The following is a 14,640-nucleotide window of genomic DNA, read 5'->3' as shown; positions in this document are numbered from 1 at the left end:
CAAAATTAGGTTTCTTTTATCGTTTAAAAAATTGTTTCCCCTTGAAAGAAAATAGTAGAGAGTGCTTTTTTATCAATAATTTATTATGGTGATCTTCTTTATATGCACGCAACTACATCGCTACTTAAAAAACTAGACTCTGTGTATCACGCAGCTTTACGCTTTGTCTCCGGCGCAGAGCCACGGACGCATCACTGTATTTTATACACTTCCCTAGCGTGGTCATCGTTACATCAAAGAAGATTACATATGTACTTTGCAAATTACCCTCTTATATATCAAATCTTCTTAAATATTATACAAATATTCATGGTACTAGATCTGGTTCTTATATTCGCTTAAAAGTCCCAAGGGTATTGTCTGAATTCTGCAAATGTGCTTTCTCTTCCTATGCTCCTCGGGCTTGGAATGAATTGCAAAATACTCTTAATTTAAATGCACTTCCAACTTTAAGCACTTTTAAACGTCTTTTACAAAAGGTTTTAATGGATACTTGCAATTGTTTTAACTGATTTGTTGTATTTGTGTTCTTGTTTTAGATCTTTCATTATGTGATTGTTGTAAATTGTGTTGTTGTCTAATTGTACTCTTTTTGTATGAAACTCAATGTGCCGTCGTCTTGACCAGGTCTCACTGGAAGAAGAGATAGAAATATCTCAATGTGATTTTCCTGGCTAAATAAAGGAAATAATCTGTCAATGGGTCATAAAACACGACCTGTCAGAACACGACCTGTCAAGGGGGTCATAAATCATTAGTTTGATGAATGCCGGTCCTATACAACTACTTATATTATTAAGAAAGAGAACAGAATATCACAAATCTGTTCAGTAATTTCTGTGCGGATTGCTCCAAACATTATACTAGCAGAACCTGGCATTGAATAAACAAAATTTGTAAAAGGAGTAGCGAAAAAATCATTTACCATATGCCTTACAATAACACATGTACAGAATGTTGGAAAATGACAAACAAGGTATTGCGATCGGCATAAACCAGTGAATCCAATTTCACAAAGAAATTGTATATCAGACAAAGTATTCAGAAGTTATAACCAGTTCTATAAGAACTGTTATAGTTTATAACCCCTAGATGGCGCTGTACTCTGACTTCTCATGTGCCTTCAGGACATCATGCCGAAGCTTCCTACCTATTTTTGCACGAATATGTCCAATAGTTCAAAAGATATAACAATTTATGACAAATTTCAAAATGGTGGACAGGCAGTGTGGTCAAACCCGACATAATACATATTGACAGATTTGGCATGAGCCAAGGAATCCGAAGACACAAATATCATAATTTTCTGACAAACATTTCAGTAGTTATGGGCAAAAAGAGCCTTTTTTCATATCTCATGACCCATAGGTGGTGCTGTCACCAAATTTGGCATAGACCCCCAGGTCGTGGTCGACATGACATGTACCAAATTCCATTTCAATTGATGAAGGAATGACCGAGATACAGCTTCAGAACCATTTTTGTGTCAACCTCTTTAAGTTTGCACATTTATTACATTTGAACAAAGATAAAAATCAAAATTCTGTTCAGTCACTTCTATGCGGCTCACTCCAAAGACCATCTGTGCCAAAATTCATAACAATTGAACCAAATTTGAAGTAGGAGTAGCGAATAAACAAAATACTCTACATTTCAAAATGGCTGCTACTGTAATGGGTGGAGTCTTACTGTATGGCATTAAAAACAATAAGCATGAGGAGAGCAATCACTTGTACTAAGTAGAATTTTCATAGATCAAATGGATCACCAGTTATAACCATTTGAACATTGAGTTTTTGAGCTGCTGGTGGCGCTATAGAGTTAGTGCTAGAGACCCTTTTTTTGGTCACATGATCGCTTGGCCCCTAATAATCCAGGCGTGGGTCAGGGCAGGCAGAGAACAAACACGATAAACAGGCACAGATCAAACACAAGGCAGAACAGAGTAACAGGATGAACGCTCAGAACTGTAGACAAGGCTAACAAGACTTTGCAGTTTGAGTGTGTGTGTGTGAATGGATTAAATAGTCCAGGAGACTACTGGTGAAACAGTTGTGGTGAGGAACTGGTAGTGCAAGGGATAATGGGTAATGTAGTCCGAATAGTGACAGATGAGAGACACCTCTGTGGGCCAGCAGAGGGATCCATTCTGGGTCTCATAACAGAGCCCCCCCCAGGAGTGGAATCCAGACACTTCTCATGAAGTCCAGGAGGGTGCTGGAGCAAAAGCAGAACCGGGGGAGGGGCGGTGGGCCAGGTCCATGTAGTAGTCGAGGGCTAGGAGGCCAGGGCTAGGAGGCCAGGGCAAAGCCAGCGGAACAGAATGCCAGGAAGAGACTGGCAGAGCAGAAGGCCAGGGAGGAGCAGATGGAGCAGAAGGCCAGGGAGGAGCAGGCGGAGCAGAAGGCCAGACCAGAGACCAGAGTGAAGCTGTAGACCAGGGTGGTACTGCAGGCAGATCCAGAGACCAGTGCAGAGCTAACGACCAGGGTGGAGCTGCAGGCGTAGCCGGAGACCAGAGCTGAGCTGGAGACCAGGGTGGTGCCGTAGGCAGATCCAGGGACCAGTGCAGAACTGGAAACCAGAGTGGAGCTGCAGGCATAGTAGCAGGGTAAATCAGGGAACTGGTCAGAGTGGTTTCCCATGGTAGTGCTGGAGGTGCTCTGGGCCTGCAAACAGGGACAGGAGAGAGAGAGGCTGGCAAGGCCAGTGAAACAGAACAAAAGGCAGACATTATTTTGGGCATCGCCATCTTGGGCCAGGCAGAGAGTTCATAGTTAGCCATCGTGGATAGAGCAGAGAGTTCATAGTTAAACATCTTGGATATGGCAGAGAGTTCATAGTTAGCAATCTTTAACAGGACAGATTGTTCAATGTCAAACATTTTAGAGAGGGCAGAGAGACTCTGTGAATCAAGCATCGCCATTTCAGCAAGGGTAGAAAGTCTTTGGAAGTTGTGAGATTGAGTGTCTATTGAGAATCTATGGGGGTTGAATATGACTGTTTTGGCTGCACAGAGAGTTTTTGGAGCTTGGGAATGACCATAATAGTTGACCTACATGACTCAGAGAACTCAGGAGAAACCATTTGGGCTTTTACAGGAATCTCAGGGAGCGTATAATCAGGCCTTATGGTCAGAACAGCAAATTCAAAGACTGAAATAGAAGAGCAGAAAACAGACCACGCACCCACAAGGCCATGGCAAATACAGGTAGCACAGAGTTCACAGAACATACCTCTGATGTCGTGGAGAAAACAGGAACAACTGGACTAAGGATCCCAGACACCTGTACAGACATCATCTGGGTGTTCGCCAAACCAGACATCAGTGACTGGGTCCTGGTATGAACCGGAGAGGTAGGTAAGGCAACCATTTTGTGAACTGGCTCGGGTGCTGCGGCAGCCATCTTGTGAACTGGCTCAGGTGCGGCGGCAGCCATCTTGTGGACTGGCTCGGGTGCGGCGGCAGCCATCTTGACAATAGGTACAAGTTTAATAAGGGCCCTCTGAGGAATAGGTGTAGTTATGGTGAAGGTTCTTTGAACAGCTGGTGCAGGTATGATAGTAGCCATCTTAAAAACAGGTGCAGGTTTAGCGGTAAATTCAACTAGACATACAGCCTTGACTTGACTTGAAACAAGGAGCAAAAACTATGACATGAGGCCAGGACCATGACACAATGATCTGATTCACGATTTTACATTTCCTTAGCATTGGATTGTGACCGAATCTTTCAAACATGGTAAGGAGCGTCACATTTCCGGCTGACGTCAGAGGTATTCAGGCCAATCACAACGTACAGATTAGCTGGCCAATCGGGGACACAGCACTTTTCAAATCTGTGCGTTTCAGGAGGAGAGTGAAATCTGGAACAAAAAATGTGCAGTATGTGGAAAATAATTTGTTTTTTAACCATAAACCACGCAAACACATTGTATTATATCGGCATATTATATAAATAACATAACGTTTTTAGCAATTAAATAGGTGCTCTATAAAAAGTAATATGTTTAACTTAAGACCTGATTCTGTGTTTAGAAGAGCAATTCCTCTGTAAATATAATATTAATAATAATAAACTTTATATTATTAAGCATTTTATAAAGTCCTTTAAAAGCAGCTTCTCAAAGCGCTGTACACAAACTAAGCAACCCAAAACTCAAGTAATAATAACATCAACAATCAAATCCTAATTTAAAAAAATAAGTCTTTAGTCTACCTTTAAAAATGTTGTAGCTCTGAGCTTCCCTAAGATCAAGAGGCAGAGAATTCCAAAGGTTATGAGCATACAAAGAAAAGGCCCTGTCACCCATAGATCGCAAGCGTGTATGAGGAGTAACCAACAAGTTAGATTGTGAAGATCGAAGTCTTTATGTTGGGGTGTAGGGAATTAATAAATCAATTGAATTATATTGAATGCCTTTATTGTCATTACATTTTTCTGCATACAACGAAATTAGGAGCGCTACTCCTGATACATATAGCCACAGACAATAAATGAGAACCAGAAACAATAAACATATAGGGCTCTATCTTACACCCGGCGCAATGCAGCGCAATGCGCAACGCAAGTGTCTTTCGCTAGTTTCCACCCTAATTTTCACGTTTAGCGCCGCGTTGTTTAAATAGCAAATGCATTTGCGCACCCTTTTGCGCCCATGGGCGTTCTGGGCTGAAAATGAGGTGTGTTCAGGCGCATTGTTGGCGCGTTGCTATTTTGAGGCAACTAAAATAGACTACGCCATTGACCAACAAAAACCTGGTCTAAAGTCTAAAGTCAATGGCGCAATGTGTTTTATGTTATTTAAAGAGCGCATTAGTATGCGCCTATAAACGGGAGGACAACGCGGGTTTGCTTATCACAAAGTACATGAATGCGCAGCAGCACAAAAATGCTTTTAAATATGAAAGATTAAAGGATTGAATGTAAAAGATTATTATTGAATCTCTTGGACATAAATGAGGACTAATTATGAGACGTTAGAAGGCGCAAAGAGTTGCTTCACCTGCAGCCTGGTAAGTAAATAAATGCTTTGCTTTAAACAAATGCATCTGATTTTAAATGTTTTTTTAAATGCTACCTCACGGAGTTATTATATGATGACTCTGTACCTGCGGATATGGTGAGATGAGAAACATTTTTAAGTCATGCTTAAAAAACTCTTTGCTAAAAAAAAAACGCTGTCCAAAGTGCTGAAACGTGAGGAGAGCCGTTTTGTAAATTATTTATCTCCTGTTTGTTACAAATAAAGTATTTTTAGAGTACAAACCTTATCTTACATACTTGTAAATTATTTTTTGATGATATTGGATAGCCATACATTTAAAGCAATTACAAGCCTGCTTTTTACTTCCATGACTTAAAGAAAACGGGTTTTAAAGGTTTTAATAAAAAAATAACAATTTCAATACAAGTGAAAAACAACACAATTATTTAACATTAACTCTTTCACCGCCAGCGTTTTTAAATAAAGTTGCCAGCCAGCGCAAGCGTTTTTCATGATTTTCACCAAAGTTTAATGCCTTCCAGAAAATGTTCTTCTTTACATATATAAACATACAATACACCAAATGAAAGAACAGACCCTCTGCTTTCAAACAAAAAAAAACGTTTCATCCTACCTTTAGTGGTTCTTTTGCAATCAGCTTTTGAATATGGGTAGGTTTTTGCAAAAACACCATATTTTTAGCAAAAAGCAGACATAATTCCATTTTTATGACGGACTTTTCATAGAGATCCCATTCAGAGCGATCTTTAAAACAGACACGGACATGCAGCAGCTTGCCATAGGGCAATACTTCCGGTTTTAAAAAGTTGCGGAAGGGCGCCACCTGGTGGATAATAGCGGTATTGCGGAAAGACGGAAAATCTCGTCATTGGCGGGGAAGCGTTTTCTCTTAATTGACGAGATATCTCGTCAATGGCGGGGAAAGAGTTAATCTTAAACTGGGGATCTTCTTCCTCCGCTTAGTTTTTCAGTTTACAAAGTCCGTTATCTAAATAGGGATTAGACATAGCGCCAGCGCAACTTGCTTTTAAAGGGGATGAGAGCTGAGTCTCTCATTGGTTTACTGCACGTTACGCCCAAAATACTCCCATTACAATAGGACCTACCCTTTTCGACCATGCGCTCGGCGCAAAAACCATTTTTCCCGTCGTTAAATTAGCAAAAGTGGATTCGGACACGCCCATTTAGACGTTCCGCTGTGCGCTTTAGACAATGCGCTTAGATCGTTAAAATAGGGCCCATAAGCACAGACAATAAACTTCACTATAAGACACCATAGTACACTTTTACACATAACACACAGAGTGATATTCACATTAAGCTGCCTGAATAAAGTGACATTTCAAATAAAGTCACCACTGATAGTAATAAAGTGACTATTTAGTAAAGTGACCATATATGATATTGCACATTGACCTTTCCAGTATTGCATGTTGACCTTTCCATTGATATGCAGAGTATATAGTAGTATGTTTATACCAGGGTGTAATTGAGATTAAATGGATACTTGTATAGATTTAGTGCTGATATCGTTTAAATAAATAATTTAATAAGTGTGCAAACAGCAATGTTCAGACATAAATAATCAGGAGCCAAACCATGCAATGCTTTATATGTCATCATAATTTTAAAATCTACTCTGAATCAGACTGGGAGCCAATGAGGACTCCAAGACCGGAGTGATGTGATTGGAAGCCCTGGACCCAGTAAATATCCTGGCGGCCGAGTTCTGTACACATTGCAGTTTATTGAGTGTGGATTTTGAGATTCCAGCTAGAAAGGCATTACAATAACCCATCCTAGAGACGACAAAAGAATTAATCAGCTTTTCAGCTACTGTAAAATTTAGCAAAGGATGTAATCTTGCTATATTTCTGAGGTGAAAAAAGGACGACTTTACTGTCCTCTGAACAAAAGAATCAAATGAGAGCCCAGCATCAAAAATAACTCCAAGATTCCTCACTTTAGCTTGAGTAGCCAAGACAGAGCCATCATAGTCAAATGTAAGGAACATAGGATATAGAATAAAAACAAGAGAATGAATGTTTAAGGATGTAGTAAATACGCACTTTATTAGCTGTGTTAAATTCAGCGAACTAGTTTAGAGAGTCTGTTTTGCCTAATATTTATTTTTCTAAACATTGTCAGGAAATCTGTATTAGTCATACTTTAGTCTGCAATCCTTAAAATGTTAAAATAATAATCAACCAGAGACACAAACAATGAGGGTATGATGAGTCAAAAGTGATGTAAAGTAAAGGTGGGCGGGACTGAGCTAATAAAAGCCACACACACAGAGAGGGGGAGAGACTAGAGAGAGACATTTAAAGAGTCACCGCAGCTCTACGACCCTACACTTCAGTACTACACTTAACTAAGCTTTACTAGCACTTAAGCTTTAATAGCACTCGTGTCTTAGTTTTCTTTATGTAATACTTACCAATTAGCTTTCCCAAATCAGCTCGTGTGAGGAAACGGCTTGGACAACATTGCGCGTGTTTCTCAGCAGTAACAGTCTTACAGTATTGCATTTAATGTAATACTGTAATATTATAGCACTATTAGAGTAAACTCATCATTGTTGAAGATGAAGGGAGTGTGCGTGTTGCTGCTGCTGCTGTTCTGCGCATGCGCAAAGTTCGCCGGAGCCTGCAGCTGTTCTCCTGTGCATCCTCAGCAGGCTTATTGCGATGCCGATGTCGGTAAGATTGTATTCATTTTTCATATGAAATCGTTCATATACATTTATGTATTCATACCTGCTTCATATGCATTCATCCATCCATTCATTTGTCTCTTTCATATTCATAACTATCGCTAACGTGTGCACGCGTTTTCTATGTTTGTGCGCAAGTTTCAGTGAGCACCAGTATGAGGTGTGATTTGTGCAAGTTTTGCAACTCACTAAGCAAACAGACAAGCGAACAAACGTGTATACGCTCGCCTGCCGTCTGGCTAAAATCCCATAGTTTTCAGGCGTCAGACGTAAGATATGAGACGTCAGACGTCACGGTCACGTGTCGGAGCTGCGCTAAATTTGGCGCGGGCGTCGCGGCGGACGTATTGAAATTGATAATTTTTTACTTTGCGTCCGGATAACGTACGTGCGGTTGAACGTCCGGATAACGTACGTGCGGTTGAACGTCCGGATAACGTACGTGCGGTTGAACGTCCGGATATTAAATACTATCATCATCTTTACTTATTGAGTTCTTAATTCGAGATATAAAACCAAGTTTGAAAAGATGCAAACAAACAAGTGCTTAATAAAACATTCATGCATTAAGAATGAATATCAAACTATGTAGGCCTACTATTTAAAAGGTTTAGTTTTCATTCACTTTTGAGGGCTGTAAAACCACTAGTAGACACAAGCAAATAATAAAAAATGTGTTTGTTTGTTTGTTTGTTTGTTTGTTTATATAGACTATATATAAACTCTTCACTTTAATATGTTGCCTAATGTTGTGAAAACAAAATAGTGTGACAATAGTCAGTGAAAGCCAAAATCATAAACACATTTAGGACAGGAATAACAGAATTACTCCTGATGGCACATGGTGTATCTCCTCCTAGACCTGGATCAGCCCATAAGTGAGCTCCTGTCTATATGGTGCTACTTGATGGCTTCAGATACATGAGATCCCAGAGGTTTTCAGTTGGATTAGGGTCTGGAGAATGTGAAGGCCAGTCAATGGCATCAATGCCTTCATCGTCTAGAAACTGCCTACAGACTCTGGCCAAATGAGGTTGTGCATCATGTATCAGGAGGTCTCTGCACTGCACCAGCATAACATCTGACAATAGATCTGAAGATTTAATCTCGATGTTTCATAGCACGTAGAGGTCGTGAGACCCTCTGAGAATGGTCCTCCCTAAACCACTCTTGCTGTTGCCTGTCCAATGTATCTGTTTTCAATTGTATTTGCACCAAAATATGTATAAAGTTTTACAATCACTTGTGCTTCCGTACCGGGGTTGATTGATATTCCTGAAGGTTATCTGACTTGGTGTAAAGCTGTGATGATGTTCTTAATTTTTTGAGCAGTATAGAGGATGTTTATATATATATATATATATATATATATATATATATATATATATATATTGGGGCTGTCAAAAGATTAATCGCGATTAATCGCATCCAAAATAAAAGTTTGTGTTTACATAACATGTGTGTGTACTGTGTATAATTATTATTTATATATAAAAACACACCCAATCATGTATATATTTAAGAAAAAATTGTTATATTTATATATAAAATATTTATATTTATATATAATATAAATTATAGAAATGTATATACAGTATTTAAATGCAAATATTTCTTAAATATATACATGAATGTGTGTGTATTTATATATACATAATATTTATACACAGTACACACACATATGCTATGTAAACACAAACTTTTATGTTGGATGCGATTAATCGCGATGAATCTTTTGACAGCCCTAATATATATATATAGAGAGAGAGAGAGAGAGAGAGAGAGAGAGAGAGAGAGAGAGAGAGAGAGAGAGAGAGAGAGAGAGAGAGAGAGAGAGAGAGAGAGAGAGAGAGAGAGAGAGAGAGAGAGAGAGAGAGAGAGAGAGAGAGAGAGAGAGAGAGAGAGAGAGAGAGAGAGAGAGAGAGAGAGAGAGAGAGGGTAGTACATGTAATCAGATCCCAAATATCAAGAACTTGTATTTAAATTACATTACATTTTAAAATATATGTGTATTCTATTAATCTTCACATACTGTATATAAAGCATTGTAAAGTTTCATTGAGTCATTCCCATCATTGATGTTTTCTAACAAAATGTGCTTGCAACGTGGTGTTAACTGTGGTGAAATCTGATCTAAATACATATTTTATGGCTGATATGATGTTTGTTTATTTTTGCATACATGTCAAATGCACTTACAAACATGTCTTGTTTAAAATTGGCATATATTTTCTTGCTCTTTGTGCTGTGTCAAAATAGTACAATACTATCTTACTTAAATATGTGATATCAAATATACATAGGTCAAATGTAGATGTAATCAAAAAGTACTCATATTACATAACACAAAATGTGTAATCTAACAGATTAGGTTACTGACTACAAATTTTGGCATGTAGTTTGTAATCAGTAACTGATTACAATTCTTATGTAATCTACCCAAAGCTGGATATATACAATATTTCCATATAAAGTGGAAGATGGTTAAGGTGGTAGTGAAATAGGTAGGTCTAAAACAGAAGAAACCTAAAAAGAAAAAAGGTTGTTTCGTATTTAATATTATTTAATATTGTGTAAATGTATTTAATATTATTCTGAAGATGTGATGAGTTGATTGGGATGAGGTTAGAAGTGCTGCAAAATATGTAGTGTTTGGTGTGCCTTCAGGAACATATTTGGGGAACATTGACTGTGCCTTTTTGTTTTGTAAAATACAGTAAAAATGTGTACAAATAAGTATGACAATCATGATTTAAAAGGAGTGCAAAGTGAGTTTAACGTATAGTACAGTAATCAAATTTCTGTTGTGTAGGTCTACTGTAAAATGTTTGGGTAAGTTTTGGTAGGCCTACTTTAAAGTATTTGTATGTCTGTTTATGACCCTTCAACCACAAAAGCTATAAACAAAATGATATTTCCCCTGAATCATTGAACCAAGTTAATAGGGGCCAAGCACCGAGGTGCAAGGACCCTATTGTTCTTCAATGAGTAAGTACATCTTTGATGTCTTTTAGGTATGAAGTTTTTCCTCTATTTGGTAAATACACTTTAAATCTAGATATCTTATTTTTTTTAAATGATGATGATGTATGGTTTCAATTATTCTTTTTACTGTTTTTATTTTTATATTAATTTTATTGTGTAAGCCGAACAGCACATTGGTGAACATTGTTGTGTTTAATGGTGCTACAGAAATAAATTGACTTTGAATAGCCACAAGGTGGCGCTGTGATCCACCTTGTTTTGTCAGTGCCAAACAATGGATTATGTAAAGAAATTGGACAATAAATACTTTATAGACAACACATAACAGAGGCCATACACTGATTTTATGCAAGGCATTTTTTCATTTACATCATGTGACTTAATACGTGAAGAGAATCTGTAAGATTGTACTGTTTATGCCATGTGTTGCTATACTATTAAATAAATGTGCCTTTGGGTAAGATATTTCTCAACTGATTATTTTAACTTATTTGTCATAAAAAGTGTAACAGCTTTTAACAAATAATTATAATAAAAAAAAAATTGTCCCGGACGTACGTATCTTCACACGTACGTAGTATCACACGTTCAATGATCACGACGTCTGCTCACGGAAAAGGACGCGACCATCGGCACGACTGATTGCTTAGTTTGCAAAGCAGATGCATAAGCCACACCTCATACACCAGGCGATTCTAGGATTTTCATTTTAACGCCTGTTTCACACATACTCCGTATGCAGTGCGTTTGCGTTGCGTATTGCAGTACGTATGCGGTGGGATCCGTCAAGCATCCGTTGTGCTTTCATACATACTCCGTTTGCAGTGCGTTGCTAACCGCTGCTTCTGCGTATCAAATGATCATGTGATTGACACTTTCTGTTTAAAAGCGCCTCATCAATAAAAAATATAATAGCCTGCTGTGTTTTTTTTCACAAAACAATATACTTTAGATATTATTTGATAGATGTTTAAAATCTCTAGTGTAGTGGACAGGACACATGAATGAATGGAAAGGTCTATTTATCTCCACATATATCATAGATATAAATAAGCTACTCCCGTTACTGAGCACGTTCGTCTCTCGCCTCGCTCTGTTATAATAGCGCTGATTGACAGGTGCGCTTCCCCGTCTTTCAAACAGATCATTTTGTATAGTTCTCCTTAGAAAAATTAACCATAATTTTAACGGTTGACAAAACGGTTTTTGTCAGATTGATTATGATTTGTATTAACTTAGTTTAACAAAAAATTCCATGGTTATGGATATTGTGATGAGACAATATAAATTTGGTTACTGTTGTTTTACTACAAATAAAAACAAAAAGACTATGTTAGTATAATTAAACAATGGTAAAAATAATAGCATACTTTATGTATATGCATGTATATAAACACGGTATATTATTTAACAAGATGTTATAATTTTTTTGTTTTTTGTTTTGCTTTAATTGCTTCATCCTGGGATTAAACAAATAAGATTACAGAAAAAAACTACTGAAAAACTTTATTTACATCCATTTAGAGTGAAATTACTGCATTTTTGTGTAAATCCGTGTTCATTCTGACCACAAAACATGCGCTATCACTTTAAATCAGCGCGTGCAGCTTGCGTGCTGTACAGCAAAAATAGACTCGCTGCCGAAACGATTGCAGCACTGCTGCACCGCATCTGCAACGGACCGGACCGGACGGACCGCATACGTATACTGTGTGAAAGCAACCTGTTAACATGGCTACGTAAAAAATTACGCACCGCAAACGCACTGCATACGGAGTATGTGTGAAACAGGCGTTAAGGGAGGCTCAGCCCCCCAATGAGAGTATAATAGAATAATTAATAATATATACATATACACATATGGGCTGTCAATTTTTGTCGATATTCGAATATGCATTCGAACATGACGTGAAATATCCGTAATCGAACTATAAAAAAATCTATCTTAACTATCCTAGTCTGTGTCTAGGTAGGTATCAAGGAGCGTAAAAACTACTTGACTGAACCTCCGCAGACAGCAACACGATGCATTGGTGGAGAGAGACAGGTTGCAACAAATACCCGCTTCTTTCAACACTTATGCGCGAATACGTGTGTGCCAGGCACGTCTGTGCGCTCCTAACTTGTGTTCTCCACCGCGGAAAACATCGTTAATAAAAAGAGAGCCGCACTTGACCCAGATCAAGTCGATAGACTGGTGTTTCTTACAAACAATATTAATAAATTAATTAGGCTAGGCTACTGTATATGCCTTACTTCTGCTGCTGTTAATTTGTCACCTTATTGTTTGTGCCTGTTCTGAATCTTTTTTTCATGTAGCCTAATGTTGTGGGCTATGCATAGTGGCACTTCATATAAGTTGATATTCATACAAGTTGATAACCTGCTGTTTCAAACATTAAGGAAAAAATAATAATAATCCAGACGTTCATTTCAGTTCATTCCCGACCGACAACCGCAGCTTGTTAACCAAAGATGTTGATAATAAATTGCCATTGAGTAAAAATACAGTTGACGTTGTCTGTGACCCGGTAAAAACAATACAATAATTTTATTTAATTTGAAGGTGCAAACAGCAGCAACAGGTCAACAACAGAACCAGGATTCAGACATTATCAAATTTCCATTTGGGGCAGCAGTGGCTCAGTGGTGATCATGTAGGTCAGGGTTCCCCAAATCTTACCCTGGAGGGCCGGAGCACTGCAGAGTTTAGCTTCAACCCTAATCAAACACACAGCAAGCTAATCAAGGTCTTCATGATCACTAAAAAATCAAAGGTGTGTAAGTTTGATTAGGGTTGGACAGTGGCGGAGCTAGGCTTTTAAAACTGGGTTGGCAAAGGGGTGGCAAGGTATTATTTTGGGGAGTCAATATACAAAGTGTTCAATTACACTAAAAAGAAATTATCTTCCACTAAATGTATATAGATTAAATTAAAGTTTTTTATTTTCCTAAATGTACACAATTATAGCCTATATGTATTAAGTATACAGCAAAAATAGAACAACTGGGATCTGTTTGGCCCTGATTTGCACCTGACTTTTGCTTCTTTAGAAAGAAGTTGGTAATATTGCTTTTTCTCTTCATTCTGTTGTCCCTAAAGGAAAACTTGGTTACACACCTCATGAAGAAACCAAAAATTGGAACAATTTGCTTGTTTTTATTCACCATAAGTACACCGTTAATAATAATACACATACTAAAGTAATACATTACGACAAGATCTGAGTATATTGAGGTCTAGCCTATTTGACAACACAAGGAAAATTGCTTAAAGACGTCTAGACATGTTATGTTAAGGGAGGAGGGAACGAGTTTCCGTAAACTTTAATGTAATGATGTAAATAGACTTCTGTCCCTCACATTAAGCTATGGAATGGCTTCAGATGACTTTGTGAAATTATAATCCAACCCTCTCAGACCCAAGTCACCCATACTGACGTAAAAAAGCGCGAGACACCGAAAAGCGCGCTGTTACATCCCTGTACTATCTCCATGGTGATTTTATTAAGTTCAGTATGCTGCATTACACGTGCCAATATGAATAAGCCTACCTAATGTATGTGATTGTTGCTGAACATTTTCTAACAACATGTTTTTTATTGTTTTAAGCATCTTCACGCAGGCGTGACAGTATTAGTCAGTTTCACAAGACTAGTAATGCTCATTGAAGTATTAATGCTAAGCACTACACTGCAGCGTCTCCCTTACTTCCTGTTAAAACAGTACTATGTTTAATTTAATACCAATAAAAGCCGTACATACCAGCAAAACGCTCTTCATTGATCCTGTGTGTGCTGCCGTGTTATGTTTTGGAGCACGAAGGAGCTGCGTGTCAGCTTAACCAATAGGCTTGTTCGACTTCAAGCGGCGCCTCAAGAATCGACAGCCGGATTACGTCAAAGTACCGCGAGAGCGATTCGCAAAATC

General features: G+C 38.2%; 1 protein-coding gene across 1 annotated transcript in view; it reads left to right on the top strand.

Moving 5' to 3' along the window:
- The first annotated feature begins 7,311 nt into the window (after positions 1 to 7,311).
- timp2b (TIMP metallopeptidase inhibitor 2b) overlaps positions 7,312 to 14,640 on the top strand; it is a 46,360-nt gene continuing 39,031 nt past the window's right edge. Inside the window, exon 1 of the mRNA XM_065275147.2 lies at positions 7,312 to 7,711. Coding sequence (XP_065131219.1) covers positions 7,597 to 7,711 — 115 coding nt within the window. The 5' untranslated portion in view covers positions 7,312 to 7,596. The remainder of the gene's footprint in view (positions 7,712 to 14,640) is intronic.

This window comes from Paramisgurnus dabryanus, chromosome 3, assembly GCF_030506205.2.
Source record: "Paramisgurnus dabryanus chromosome 3, PD_genome_1.1, whole genome shotgun sequence".
Taxonomy (NCBI): Eukaryota; Metazoa; Chordata; class Actinopteri; order Cypriniformes; family Cobitidae; genus Paramisgurnus; species Paramisgurnus dabryanus.
The sequence above is the reverse complement of the archived record's forward strand: the minus strand, read 5'-3'. Positions and strand labels throughout refer to the sequence as shown.